Consider the following 13,151-nt stretch of genomic DNA (forward strand, 5'->3'; position numbering starts at 1 on the left):
GTAGTGATATTTAATCCAGGGAAAAGTCGAGAGGGAAGAATGTATTCCCAATTATTTGTTAACTGGTCACTCCTCTACTCTTGTGAACTGCTCAGGTAGTTTTCCAATCAAATATTGCAGCCCTGTCACCATAGCCTCGTTTTGTGGAAAACTAGGCCTTACCTCTCTCACCAAATCAGAAGAAAGTTCCTGATGAAAATGGTAGTTGCTACCCTTCCTAAGAGGAGCAGGAAATGGACAGTTCATGAAACCTGCATGATGTCCTGTTTAGCAGGTCCAAAGAGTATCAACTTCACCAGTCTAGGACCAAAAGACTGCCCCTAGTCTTCACATAGATAGATGGATCCTCTCATGGAATGAATTTTCATAGGATATCATAGAATATTAGGGTTGGAAGAGACCTCAAGAGGTCATCTAGTCCAACCCGCTGCTCAAAGCAGGACCAACAACAACTAAATCATCCCAGCCAAGGCTTTGTCAAGCTGGGCTTTAAAAACCTCTATGAATGGAGATTCCACCACCTCCCTAGGTAACCCATTCCAGTGCTTCACCAACCTCCTAGTGAAATAGTGTTTCCTGATATCCAACCTAGACCTCCCCCACTGCAACTTGAGACAATTGCTTCTCGTTCTGTCATCTGCCACCACTGAGAGCAGCCTAGCTCCATCCTCTTTGGATCCCCTCTTCTGGTAGTTGAAGGCTGCTATCAAATCCCCCCTCACTCTTCTCTTCTGCAGACTAAATAACCCCAGATCCCTTAGCCTCTCCTCGTAAGTCTTGTGCCCCAGCCCCCTAACCAGCTTCATTGCATTCCGTTGGACTCTCTCCAATTTGTTCACATCCCTTCTGTAGTGGGGGGACCAAAACTGCACGCAGTACTCCAAGTGTGGCCTCACCAGTGCTGAATAGAGGGGAATAATCACTTCCCTCGATCTGCTGGCAATGCTCCTACTAATGCAGCCCAATATGCCGTTGGCCTTCTTGGCAACAAGGGCACACTGCTGACTCATATCCAGCTTCTCGTCCACTGTAATCCCCAGGTCCTTTTCTGCAGAACTGCTCTTTAGCCAGTCGGTCCCCAGCCTGTAGTGATGCATGGGATTCTTCCGTTGTAAGTGCAGAACTCTGCACTTGTCCTTGTTGAACCTCATCAGATTTCTTTTGGCCCAATCCTCCAATTTGTCTAGGTCACTCTGGACCGTATCCCTACCCTACATTGTATCTACCTGTCCTCCCAGTTTAGTGTCATCTGTGAACTTGCTGAGGGTGCAATTAATCCCATCATCCAGATCATTAATAAAGATGTTGAACAAAACCAGCCCCAGGACCGACCCCTGGGGCAGTCCGCTTGATACTGGCTGCCAACTAGACATCGAGCAGTTGATTTCTACCCGTTGAGCCCGACAATCTAGCCAGCTTTCTACCCACCTTATAGTCCATTCATCCAGCCCATACTTTTTTAACTTGCTTTCAAGAATACTGTGAGAGACCGTATCAAAAGCTTTGCTAAAGCAGAACAGGAAGTGTGCCCGGTTTTGTTCCAGGGCAGGTCACAGCCACCTGATCCCTATCAGACACTTTCCTTTGTCCATGGGACAAGGACCTCCTTTATGCACTCCCACCCGTGTCCCTGATTCCCAGGGTCATTATCAAGCTCAAGAAAGAAACACGGCAGATTTGGTTCTTATCGCTCCAGTCTCATCAAGGCAGATGTGGTATTCAGACCTCTGCAAGTTGTCCACTCAGGAACTCTTAGTGTTGCCAGTGACAAAGGTCCTCCTAATGCACAGTCATGGACGAGTGCTGCCTCCAAATCCTCAAGGGCTGAGCTTCACAGCATCGTTCATTGGTAGCTGAGTACAGAGGAAATGAATTGGTCAGTATGTTCTCCTTAACAATAGAAAACATTCCACTAGAGCTACTTACTTGAGCAAATAAAAGCATTTCTCCATCTGGACAGCTTCCGAAAATGTGTCCCCAACTCAAACCAGCATTCAGACAATCCTGGACTATCTTTGGTACCTTAAGAAGTTGGGTCTGATGCTCAGCTCTGTTAAGGTGCATCTGGAGACCACTTTAGCTTTTCATCCTCATATAAGTGGCAGGACTATTTTTACTCACTCCATCATGACCAGATTCGTGAAAGCTCTAAACAGATTATTTCCAGCAGTCTGAGACCCAACACTTTTGTGGGATCTGAATTTGGAGTTATCTGTGCTTATGGACCCTCTTTCAGAGTCTTTGGCACTGTGCTCCTTTCTATACTTATTAGTGAAGGTAGTATTTTAAGTGGCCATCACCTCTGCCAAGAGGGTTGGTGAACCGAGTGCATTGGTCACTGATCCACCTTACATGTTCTTCACAAAGACAAAGTCTAGCTTAGGCTCCTTGGAAGTTCCTCTCCACGGTGGTCTCTGACTGCCACCTAACCCAATCTGTCTGCTAGTTTTCTTTCCAAAGTTGCATGTGAACTGGTATGAGAGAAAACTCCACACCCTCAGTGTTTGGCACATGTTGGCTTTTTACTTGGATAGGATAAAGCCCTTGCAGGTTTCTTCCTAGCTGTTCTTGTCATATGCAGAATGAGTGAAGCATCATCCAGTCACAACACAGGCTCTTCATCGTAATGGCTTATGCTGCTAAAGGAGTAATATCTCCTTATAGACTCATAGCAAACTTGCTCAGAGCATATTCAATCTCAACAGCATTTCTGGCACACATATGTAGAGCAGCAACACGGTCTTCAGTTCATACTTTCACTAGACAATATGCACTCTGCAACTTGAGGGAAGATGCAGATCTAGGCAAGGCAGTCCTATAGTCCCTCTTTCTATAAGGCTCTGAGCCCCTCCTCCTGTGTTAACAGCTTGGGCATTCTCTATATCATAATGCAAGCACTTGAGGAAAAAATGGTTACTTACCATCCTGTAACGGTTGTTCTTCGCGATGTGTTTCATATATCAATTACGTGACCCACCATCCTTCCCTGATGTGTCAGAGTCTATCATTGGGTTCCAGTGCAAAGGAACTGAAGAAGGGGTGGGGTGACTCTGCTCTTTATATCCTTAGTTGGCTCACGAAGATCTTGGCCATGGGTGGGGCTGCCGACTCCAGCACCAGTGCACAAGGTGTGCACACATCTACAGTATAATGGACATATGCAACATATCTCAAAGAAAAGCAGTTACAAGAAGGTATGTAACTGTTTTTTCCCACTTGCCCTCCAAAGGCCATCATCTGTTTGGGGAGATGGTGGATAAACCCTACAAGATGAGTGGAGCAAAATGCCTCATTTGCAGAGCTTAGAAAGACGTATTCATTGTCTTGGGAAATGTGCAGCAACTTTCACTGAAATTCAGATTCAGACCTATCTTTCTGAGATTTTCTCCAGCCAGCTCTCAGGAGAGTTAGTCCAAGGATGAGCCTTCCAAGGATTTAAAAAGAAAAAACCTAAGATGTCAGTTTCTTTCCCCTAGGTGGGGAGGGAACGCTTGTGTGTGTACCTGGTCAATTGTGGAAGCTAGTTTGGAGGGTGTGTTACATGCCATTCTGATAGCAGTGAGTTTTTGTGATCATTCTGATGTGTTCCAGGAATTCCTCATTCCTGGGCTAGCTACAAAGAAAGCTTTGTTTTTAGGGCTCACTAATCTCATTCATGACAACTCCATTGTTCCAGTGGAAAGCAGGTGTGAAGAGTGAGGCTGTGTCTCTTGTAGTCTAGGCTGTTTGCATGAAGAAAACTAACAATCAAAGCTTTGAACTTCACTTAGTGTTTAAGATGAAACTTTGTAAGGAATGAAGCACTAGGGTTGATTGGCTTTTGGTGGCATGTGGTGCTAATTAGGTTAGTAGCTACATTTTTAATTAACTGAAGACTTTTGGGGCCAGCAATTTCATTCCCTAAGTATATTATTTTAAAATAATCAAATCTATAGATCATGAATGTGTAGATTAGTGTGGCCAGCCCAAGTCTTTCAGGATAGAATGAAGTTTCATAGCCATATATCGGGGGTGGTCAAACTGCGGCTCTTTTACAGTTGAAGTGTGGCTTGCGGAGCCCCTCAAACTCTCCCATTCTCTGCCTACCAGACTGGGGTGGGGGGGAGCTCAGGGCTTCTGCCCTGCGGTGGTGTGGTGGGGCTAGGGGCTTCTTCCCAGCAGGGCGGTGGGTCTCAGGCTTCAACCCCACTGGGCGCACCTGCTGGGGCTCCGGGTTTCAGCAGGAGTGGGGCTGAAACTCCGAGCCCAGATAGGCACCTTCTGCAAGGCTGAAGCCCTGAGACCCTCCTCCCCACAGGGCACAAGCCCTTAGCCCCAACACCCCACTGCGGGGCTGAAGCCCTGAGCCCCGGCAGACATGCCCTGGCTCTTGAACTTCTGAAGATTGTCGTATGCGGCTCGGAGGGTCAATAAGTTTGGCCACACCTGCCATATATCGTCCTTTTTACAACCACAGTTGTTGGTGTCAAGTCTAGGAGGACAATCTGAGAATAGAAATGTGAATGACAGTCATTGTTACTGTAGCAGCAAGTTCTTCAAAGCACTTCTCTCTCTCTCAACATCACTGCCATCTGAGCTATAGTTTCAACCTTCTGCCTTTCATCCACATGCTGATGTCCCCCAGAAAATGTTCTCACACCAAAATCTTGAACATTCTCTTCTTAACTAAGTTTCAGTGCTTAATCCTCACCCTGTTTGACCTTTCTGCAGACATCTCCTCCTCCTTGATATCCTTTCTTATTTTCTGTGACTGTCCTCTTTTCATTCTCCTACCACTGGCTTTTCTTTTTTTAGTGTGTCATTTGGTGTCTTTCTCCTCCTCTTCCTAGAAAAATTGTTTTTGTCCCCCTACTCTTCTCACTCTACATTTTATCCCTGGGTATCCTCTCTTCTCCATTTGCATAAGTTTAACTATCACTTCTAAAATGACAATTTTTATATACTTCTCCATCCAGACTAGTCTCCTGCGGGTCAGTCTTGCATATCTCACTCTCTCAGATATCTCACCCTGTATGGATCACTGTCATCTGAAATTTGACATAGCTAAAACTGAGCTCATAATCTTTCCTCACAAACTCTTTCCCACTGCCATTATGGTTGATAGCACCCCTCCATCCCCCTAGGCCTGTAACCTGGGGATCATTTTCAATTCTACCTTATTTCTCCTATACCCAGGCTGTGACTCAATCTTGTCACTTTTCATAACAATGTTGCAAAAATGTCCACCATTTTCTTTCCATTCTAAGACAGAAAATATCATATTGCCTCTATATAAATCCATGGTATGCCCACATCTTGAATACTGGATGCAGATGTGGTCACCCCATCTCAAAAAAGATGTATTGGAATTGGAAAAGGTTCAGAAAAGGGCAACAAAAATTATTAGGGGTATGGAACCGCTGCTGTATGAGGAGAGATTAATACAACTGGGACTTTTCAGTTTGGAAAAGAGATGACTAACGGGAGATATGGTAGAAGTCTATAAAATCATGACTGGTATGGAGAAAGTATATAAGGACGTGTTATTTACTCCTTCGTATAACACAAGAACCGGGGATCACCAAATGAAATGAATAGGCAACAGATTTAAAACAAACAAAAGGAAGTATTTTGTTCACACAACGCACAGTCAACCTGTGGAACTCCTTTCCAGAGGATGTTCTGAAGGCCAAGCCTATAACAGGGTTCAAAAAAAACACTAGATAAATTCATGGAGGATAGGTCCATCAATGGCTATTAGCCAGGATGGGCAGGGATGGTGTCCCTAGTATCTGTTTGCCAGGAGCTGGGAATAGGCGACAGGGGATGGATCACTTGATGATTCCCTGTCTTGTTCATTCCCTTTGGGGCACCTGGCATTGGCCACTGGCAGAAGATAGGATACTGGGCTAGATGGACCTTTGGTCTGACCCACTATGGCTGTTCTTATGTTCTGAATCTGATGACCGAATTGCTTGTCCATGCTCTAATAATAGCTGATATTGACTATTGTAACCTCCTCCTCTCCAATCTTGTAGATACTTACCTTGCTCCCTGCTGTCCATTCAAAATGCTGTCACCAAAATCATTTCCCCTCACCTTTTGGTTTTGACTTCATTTTCACTCCAAAAGATCTTTTCACTGGTTTCCTTGTTGCCCAGCATATCATCTTGAAATTCCCTATCCTTGGATTCAAGACCCTATGCTTCTGGCCCAAGTCTGCATCAGTGACCATGTTTTCGTTATGCATTACCGCATTCTCTCCACTCCAATATTGTTGATAGCTTTGATGTTTCCTTTGTACCCTTCTTCCATTTCCATCGCCATGCTGCCCCTTTCCAAATTTATTCCATTTTCAAGTTACCTCCTTGACCTCATTTATACCTCATTCCATCTCTCCTAAAAACTCACTTCTGTCATCTCTTATATGAAGAATGAAGGGGAGGAAAAGGTAAACTAAAGAAACGAATAAAACCAGAAAGGAAAAACTTAAGTCAACAGAACCACTAGGAGGAATATGTGCCTTGCAGAATAATTATATGCTCTTTTTTGTTTGTTCGTTCGTCATTTTCCCCATCTCCTTCTCCCCACCTTTTTTGGTCTGTTTATGACCCTCACTATTTGTCATGTCTAATTTAGATTGTAAACTCTTTGGTACAGGGACAATTTCTTTGTTGTCAAGGCCCCTAGTATATTTTTGGGTGCTCAAAAATAAACTCAGAACTCAACTTTATATCTGGGTACTGGCTGTATTTTAACACTGTGCAAATGGGATTGACTCATATAATGGAGAGGGAAAAGACTGTCATCCAGTCCATCTCCCTGCTATTGCAGGATTGTTCCTTTCAGTACTTTAAGTATTTTAGCCAATTTAGTTTTAAAGTCCCAAGCAGTGGGACTTTCACCACATTCTTTGGTAGGCTCCCATTTTTTAGGTTTGAAAATCCTTTGTATACTGTGTATACTTTAGGTTGTCGAACTTGCATACAGATGTCAAGATCAGACGGTATCTGAATAGGGACACATTTAATAGAAATACATTATTTTAACTTGTTTAATGTAAATAATTTTTATAAGTATGAAATTGTTAGCAAATTATATTGATGTTTAGGAACTTCATCCTTATTGGGGACTCAGATTTACTGTGTGTGGTTTTTCAGATAATAGTAAAATAACACTTTTTAAGATTCTCTTATTGCTTTTCCCCCCTGAAGTCTTCCATCCTGTGGAATGTTCATATTGTCGGTGTGAGAGCATGATGGGTTTCCGGTACCGATGCCAGCAGTGCCACAACTACCAGCTCTGTCAAAACTGTTTTTGGCGTGGCCATGCAAATGGCCCTCATAGCAACCAACATCAGATGAAGGAGCATTCCTCTTGGGTAATTCAGCTTTGTTTGTATTAATGCACTGATCATCTCTATGCAAATTTCTTTTGAAAGCTAAAGATGTTTTTGTAATAGGCTTAGAATCACAGGTTAAATCTTAAAGGTTTTTAAATAGGAGCTTATAAATAGGCACATTATACTTTTCTGTGAGTTGTACGTAATTTTATTTAATTATTTGACATTATCATTTTGCTCAGTGCTGACGATACAGTTCCTGCTCTCAAGTGCCTTGCAATCTGAGACATATAAAACAAAGCACTTGTTGTCTTCTTCTTTTCCCCAACACCATACCTTCCTACATCCCTCTTTTTACCAGCCTAATAACCCACCGTAATTTTGATGTCATCACAAAGCAAGAAAACACTATGCACACAAGGTGCTCTTTTTGGCAAAGTGGTGTTCTTGAACAATAATATCTCTTCAAAATAAATAAATGTTTGTTTTCATTGTGCATGAAGCTGGACTGTATATATTGTGGCAGACCGATCCTTAACCCAAGAATCTGATAATCTAAGATACATGGGCAGTAAAGTTTAGATTAATGGTACACCAGACAACTAGATGATGAGCACATCCCAAGTCATAGCTAGTAATTCAAGGTCTGGAAAACAGGATGTCACAGGTGGGATGATTCTGTAGCAACCCTGATAACACCAAGCCTAATGTTGCAGCCACCCCCTGTCTTAGTCCACAAGTTGTGACCTGCTTGGAGCAGGGTGGCCGGTGCCATAAGCTTGGCATCAGTCTCTAAACAGTTAACTAAGATTACAAATGTAGAAAACATCAAAAATATTTAAATGGTATTCCATTATTCTTTAACAGTGCGATTAATCACGATTAATTTTTTTAAATCGATTGACAGCCCTACCTGCCACCTAAATGGCTCTTGTCACCCCTCAGTTCCTTGTTACTGCCTGTAGCTGCAAGACTGAAATATTGGTAGTGTCTGCTTCTCTTGTGCACTGTGCGGTTAACTTAGCTTAGTTATTTAATGTTATTAATTAGCATTAGAATAGTTAATTAAGTTCTCTTTTTCTCAGTGGCCTATTAAAAATGTATTGTAGTTAGTGAATTTTTAGTAGCCTCCTCCCACCATACAAGAGTTCTAGAATTATGACAGAAAGCCAGTCACCAAGTGTTAAGACCTATGCACCCATTTTTCATGTTACACTGCCATATCCATCAATAATGGTTGCCCTCAGTGTTAGTATGTCTTTGGGAAGAATACATTCTTGACCATCATTCCATGAGTCATTCTTACTGCAAGTGCAGCCAGAGAGCAAGGGAGGCAAAGTTGAAATTTTCCTGCTGGAGAAATCGATGCAGACTCGGGGAGATCTTCAGCGGCATAGGCGCAGACTTCTACAGGCGCCGGTGGGTGCTTGACCCCCCTCTGCCCCTGGCCCCGCCTCCTCCCCTGAGCACGCCACGTTCCCGCTCCTCCCCCCTCCCTCCCAGACCTTGCTACAGCTGTTTGGCAGCGGCAAGCGCTGGGAGGTAGGCAGAGGAGCGGGGAGGAGGCGGAGGAGGAGGTGAGGTGGGGGAGGGAGCTTGGCTGCCAGTGGGTGCAGAGCACCCACTAATTTTTCCCTGTGGGTGCTCCAGCCCGGAGCACCCAAGGAGTTGGCGCCTATGTTCAGCGGTGTCTCAAAATGTGAGTTAGTCCATCTCTGTCAGCATCCTGAAAACTGCTTTCCTGGGGGTCGTTACATGAGCCAGAGGGTAGGAAGGATTCAGATCTTTATACTGTTTTTCTCAAGGACAGGGTTAATGTTATATCTCACCCTAAAGGTATGTCTACGCTTACAGTGGTGTGTAGCATACAGACATTGCACACCCAGGTAGCATGAATATAGATAGCAGAACAGCTGGGGAGAACGGCATAGGTGAGTAGAAGAGTGCCCTACATGCCCGAATCCCCAAGATATGTATTCTACAAGGGCTCTCTGTCTGCCCAAGCAGTGCCTTCTGTGTTGACACTGCTCTTCCCCATTGCAGTGAGAGGCTCTGGCAGCAGGGAAAGCCATTGCCGGGCCTTTCACTGCAGTATGTAGCTGCACACAGCAGTGAAAAGTAAGTGTGGACACAGCCTGCTTTTCACTGTGACATGTAGCTACATGTAGAGTGCCTGTACTCTACACGCAGCCGTAAGTGTAGCCATAGCCTAAGTTCCTGCCTGAGGAGGTATCAGAAAACCATATAAATTGGTCCATTCACCTCCCAGTTTTTTAAGCCTCACATTACTGGAAGTGAAACAAAGCTTCACACACTGGATGTAGTGAGAGCATTGTCATTTTATTCAGATAGAAACAAATATTCAGGAACACATCTAAGCTGTTTGTCTCTTGCTGACAGGGTCCAGGTGCATCCTGTATCCACTCTGAGTTTATCCAAGTGGGTCTCTGACTGCATAAGAACTTGTTATGAGTTAGACAAGAAACATCCTCCTAGACACATAAGTTAATTCCACTAGAGCTCAAGCCGCCTCTGCTGTCTGTGTGGGGAACATTCTCATCCCTAAGGTATATAGAATAGCTACATGGAGTGTGATCCACATATTTACCACTCACTGTTCCATAGTGCAGGCTTCCAAATCAGATGACAATTTTGGTAGGGCTGTCCGTCAATCATCAGTCAAGTAGGACTCCGTTTATCCATCTCCAAGTAAATAGATAACTGCTTCTTAGCCACCAAGAATGAAACCATGTGGACAATCACTTGAAGAAAGAATGGTTACATATACAATGGTAACTGTGGTTCTTTGAGATGCATTGTCCACAGATTCCTTGACCCACCCTCCTCATTACTACTACAGAGTTCTGTAACACCTGGATTTTATAGGGGTGAAGGAACTGAGGGCTGATTGGGCCCACTCCACCCTTTTTGTCTGGAGGAAGGGAAAGGGAGGATACCTAGGGCAAAGCCACAACCCCAGAGAGTTACTGGGTTATACAGGATATTGTGAACTGCATATTACAAATATGCAAGTTCAGGTAGAAATGTCTAGAGTATTTTTATAAGGAAAAGTCCCATTGATGAAGAAATAAACTGGTGGTTATGCTTAGCTGAATAGTATTTTACTTAGTTACAATTTCAAAATCTTTTCTTATGAACAGACTTCTGGAATATTTTGACTTTTTGTTGTTGTTGGGACCTGTTAATTGTGAGTGCTCAGCATGTCTGAAAATCAGGCCATTGACATTAGAAAATTTATTTAAACATGGGTGATGTTATTAAAAAAAGCTTTTGTTTGGCCTGCTGCAGTAAGGTAGTCAAGGTGTTACCCCTTTGTGGTGAGTATATTCTGTGTCAGAAGAACAATTTCTGAAATTGCTGAATCCAGCTAAAAAGCTGTAGCTTTTGGAAGCCTCTTTTTCAGTGCAGCAATGCCTTGTTCTTTCTAAAACACTTCCTATTTCAGAAGAAGAATAGAATATTTACTATTTATAGAGCATTCTAATCCAACGGCCTCTGAGAACCTCTTAATAATACAACTAAAAGTAAATTTAGTTGTTTATTTGTACTGTGGTAGTGTCTTGGGCCCTGATGAGGGCCCCATTATATTAGTCACTGTACAAACACATAAGAAACCCTGCCCTGAGAAGCTCACTGTCCTAAGTAATTTAGAGTTTGCCTGTGCTGGACTTATAGCTGCAATAGGGTCCTATGAGCATTTTTCTCTCTTAGAAACCCTTCTTTTATATTATTAACTCACTTACTGTCCCCTATAAAATCTTTTAAAGGTGACTTGCAAATCATTCTATAAAATTCTTAACCGTAACGATATTGGCCAGATGCCCTGAAAACCAAGTGAAGAGGGTCATATTCAGTACAATTTTAAATAGTTTCTTTCCCCAGCAGAGGGCAAACTGTGTCCATGCTCAAATAAATACAAGAGCTGTGTTAGACTTCATGTGAAATATGTTTGCAGTGTTGTAGCTGTGTTGATCCCAGGATATTAGAGAGACAACGTGAGTGAGGTAATATCTTTTATTGGACCAACTTTTTTTGGTAAAAGAGACAAGTTTTCTAGTGACAGGGCTCTTCTTCCGGTCTGGGAAAGATACTCAGGGCTTGTCTTCACATAGAGCAGTGGTCCCCAACCTTTTTCGTCTGGCACGCCAGACGATGAACCACGGAGGACCGTGGTGGTGGACGAGCATCTGCCAAAATGCCGCCAACAAGCAGCAACGTCAATAGGCGTCAACGCCGAAATGCCGCCGAGAAGCAGCGTCATCCAGAGGTGTCACCGCCTAAATGCTGGCAAAAATTGGCGGCATTTCGGCGGCGACGCCTCTGTATAACGCTGCTTCTTGGCGGCATTTCAGCGGATGCTCGTCCGCCGGCCAGTATGCGGGCGCACTTAGAAGCCCCGGCGGGTGCCATGGTGCCCGCGGGCACCGCGTTGGGGACCCCTGACATAGAGTGCTACAGTGGCCTGAGAAGGAGACCTGGGACCTACAAGGAACAGACTGCAAAGTGCCTTGATGTCCAGAGACACTGGCAGTGTAGACCTGGCCTCAGAGTGTCACAGCTAAATACAAGGTGGAACAGATTGTATGGCATAAGTAGTTAACACATATTCTAAGGGCAGGTCTTCACTACCCGCTGGATCTGCGGGTAGCGATTGATCTATCGGGGGTCGATTTATCGCATCTAGTGTAGACGTGATAAAATCGATCCCCGATCGCACTCCCCATCAAGTACGGGTTCCAGTGGGGGTGGTAGGTGACAACTAGGGATGTGCAGTTGGAGGGTATTGAAGGAGATTATCTTGAGATATTTGGGTAGCCCATTCTACTTCTCTAATGAAGTGTCCTTGTTTAGTGAAAGTGTTTGTTAGTGTGTTAAGGTGTGTATCCTAGATTTTCTCTTCAGAGCATATTACATGGCATCTGTGTGCCTTGCTGCTGCTAACAGATTCCTTGGTGTGTTTGGGTTGGTCACTGAATCTGTGAATGTAAGTATGGTGATCCATAGATTTTCTTGTATATAGTTGTCTGTAGCATCCCACTGTTGAAGCTGACTGTAGTCTCCAGGAAGTTGATGCTGGTGCGGGACTGTTCTAGAGAGAGTTTGATGGATGTGTGGTGGTTGTTGAAATTTTGGTGGAAATCTGTGAGGGAGTTTAGGACGTGTGTCCAGAGGATGAAAATACTATCAATGTATCTCAGGTATATCATTGGGGTTTGTAGTGCATTTGTCCAGAAATTCTTCCCTAATGTGGCCCATGAAGAAGTTGGCATATTGGGGAGCCATTCTAGTACTCCTGCTTGTTCCCATGGTTTTCTCAAAGTATTTGTTATTAAATGTAAAATTGTTATGGGTGAGGATGAAATGAATGAGTTTGGCGATGTATTTGGGGTGGATATCTGATTGTTGTCCATTGTCTTGTAAATGTTTGAGACAGACACGATGCAATCATTGTGAGGAATGTTGTTTAGGGAGGTGACGTCCATGGTCGCAAAGATGGTTTTCTGAGTGTAGTTTTTAATGTTCAACGTTTACTACTTACATATTATCAGATCCTAAAAATAATATTTGTTTAGCATCATTAGTGTCTGCTAGGCATTTTAAAGAGTGATTACTACAATGTCCGTGCTTCAAAGAACTTTCAGTCTTACATAGGCAACGTATAGACAAGAGGAGGGAGTCAGAGGAACAACGAAAAACAATGTGGTTGAATGGTAAAAATAAGCACACATCTTGTTAATTCCACAATTTTAGTTTTTTTATGTCCACATGGCTTTTGGTGAATTAAGGGAAGTGGACAGGTTTATAGACC

General features: G+C 43.6%; 1 protein-coding gene across 1 annotated transcript in view; it reads left to right on the forward strand.

The window, feature by feature from the left end:
- DTNB (dystrobrevin beta) overlaps positions 1-13,151 on the forward strand; it is a 292,486-nt gene that overhangs the window by 110,784 nt on the left and 168,551 nt on the right. Inside the window, exon 7 of the mRNA XM_029913228.1 lies at positions 7,194-7,360. Within this exon, the coding sequence (XP_029769088.1) occupies positions 7,194-7,360 (167 nt within the window). The remainder of the gene's footprint in view (positions 1-7,193; positions 7,361-13,151) is intronic.

This window comes from Terrapene carolina, unplaced genomic scaffold (assembly GCF_002925995.2).
Source record: "Terrapene carolina triunguis isolate 2854851 unplaced genomic scaffold, T_m_triunguis-2.0 Scaffold523, whole genome shotgun sequence".
In the NCBI taxonomy this organism is placed as follows: Eukaryota; Metazoa; Chordata; order Testudines; family Emydidae; genus Terrapene; species Terrapene triunguis.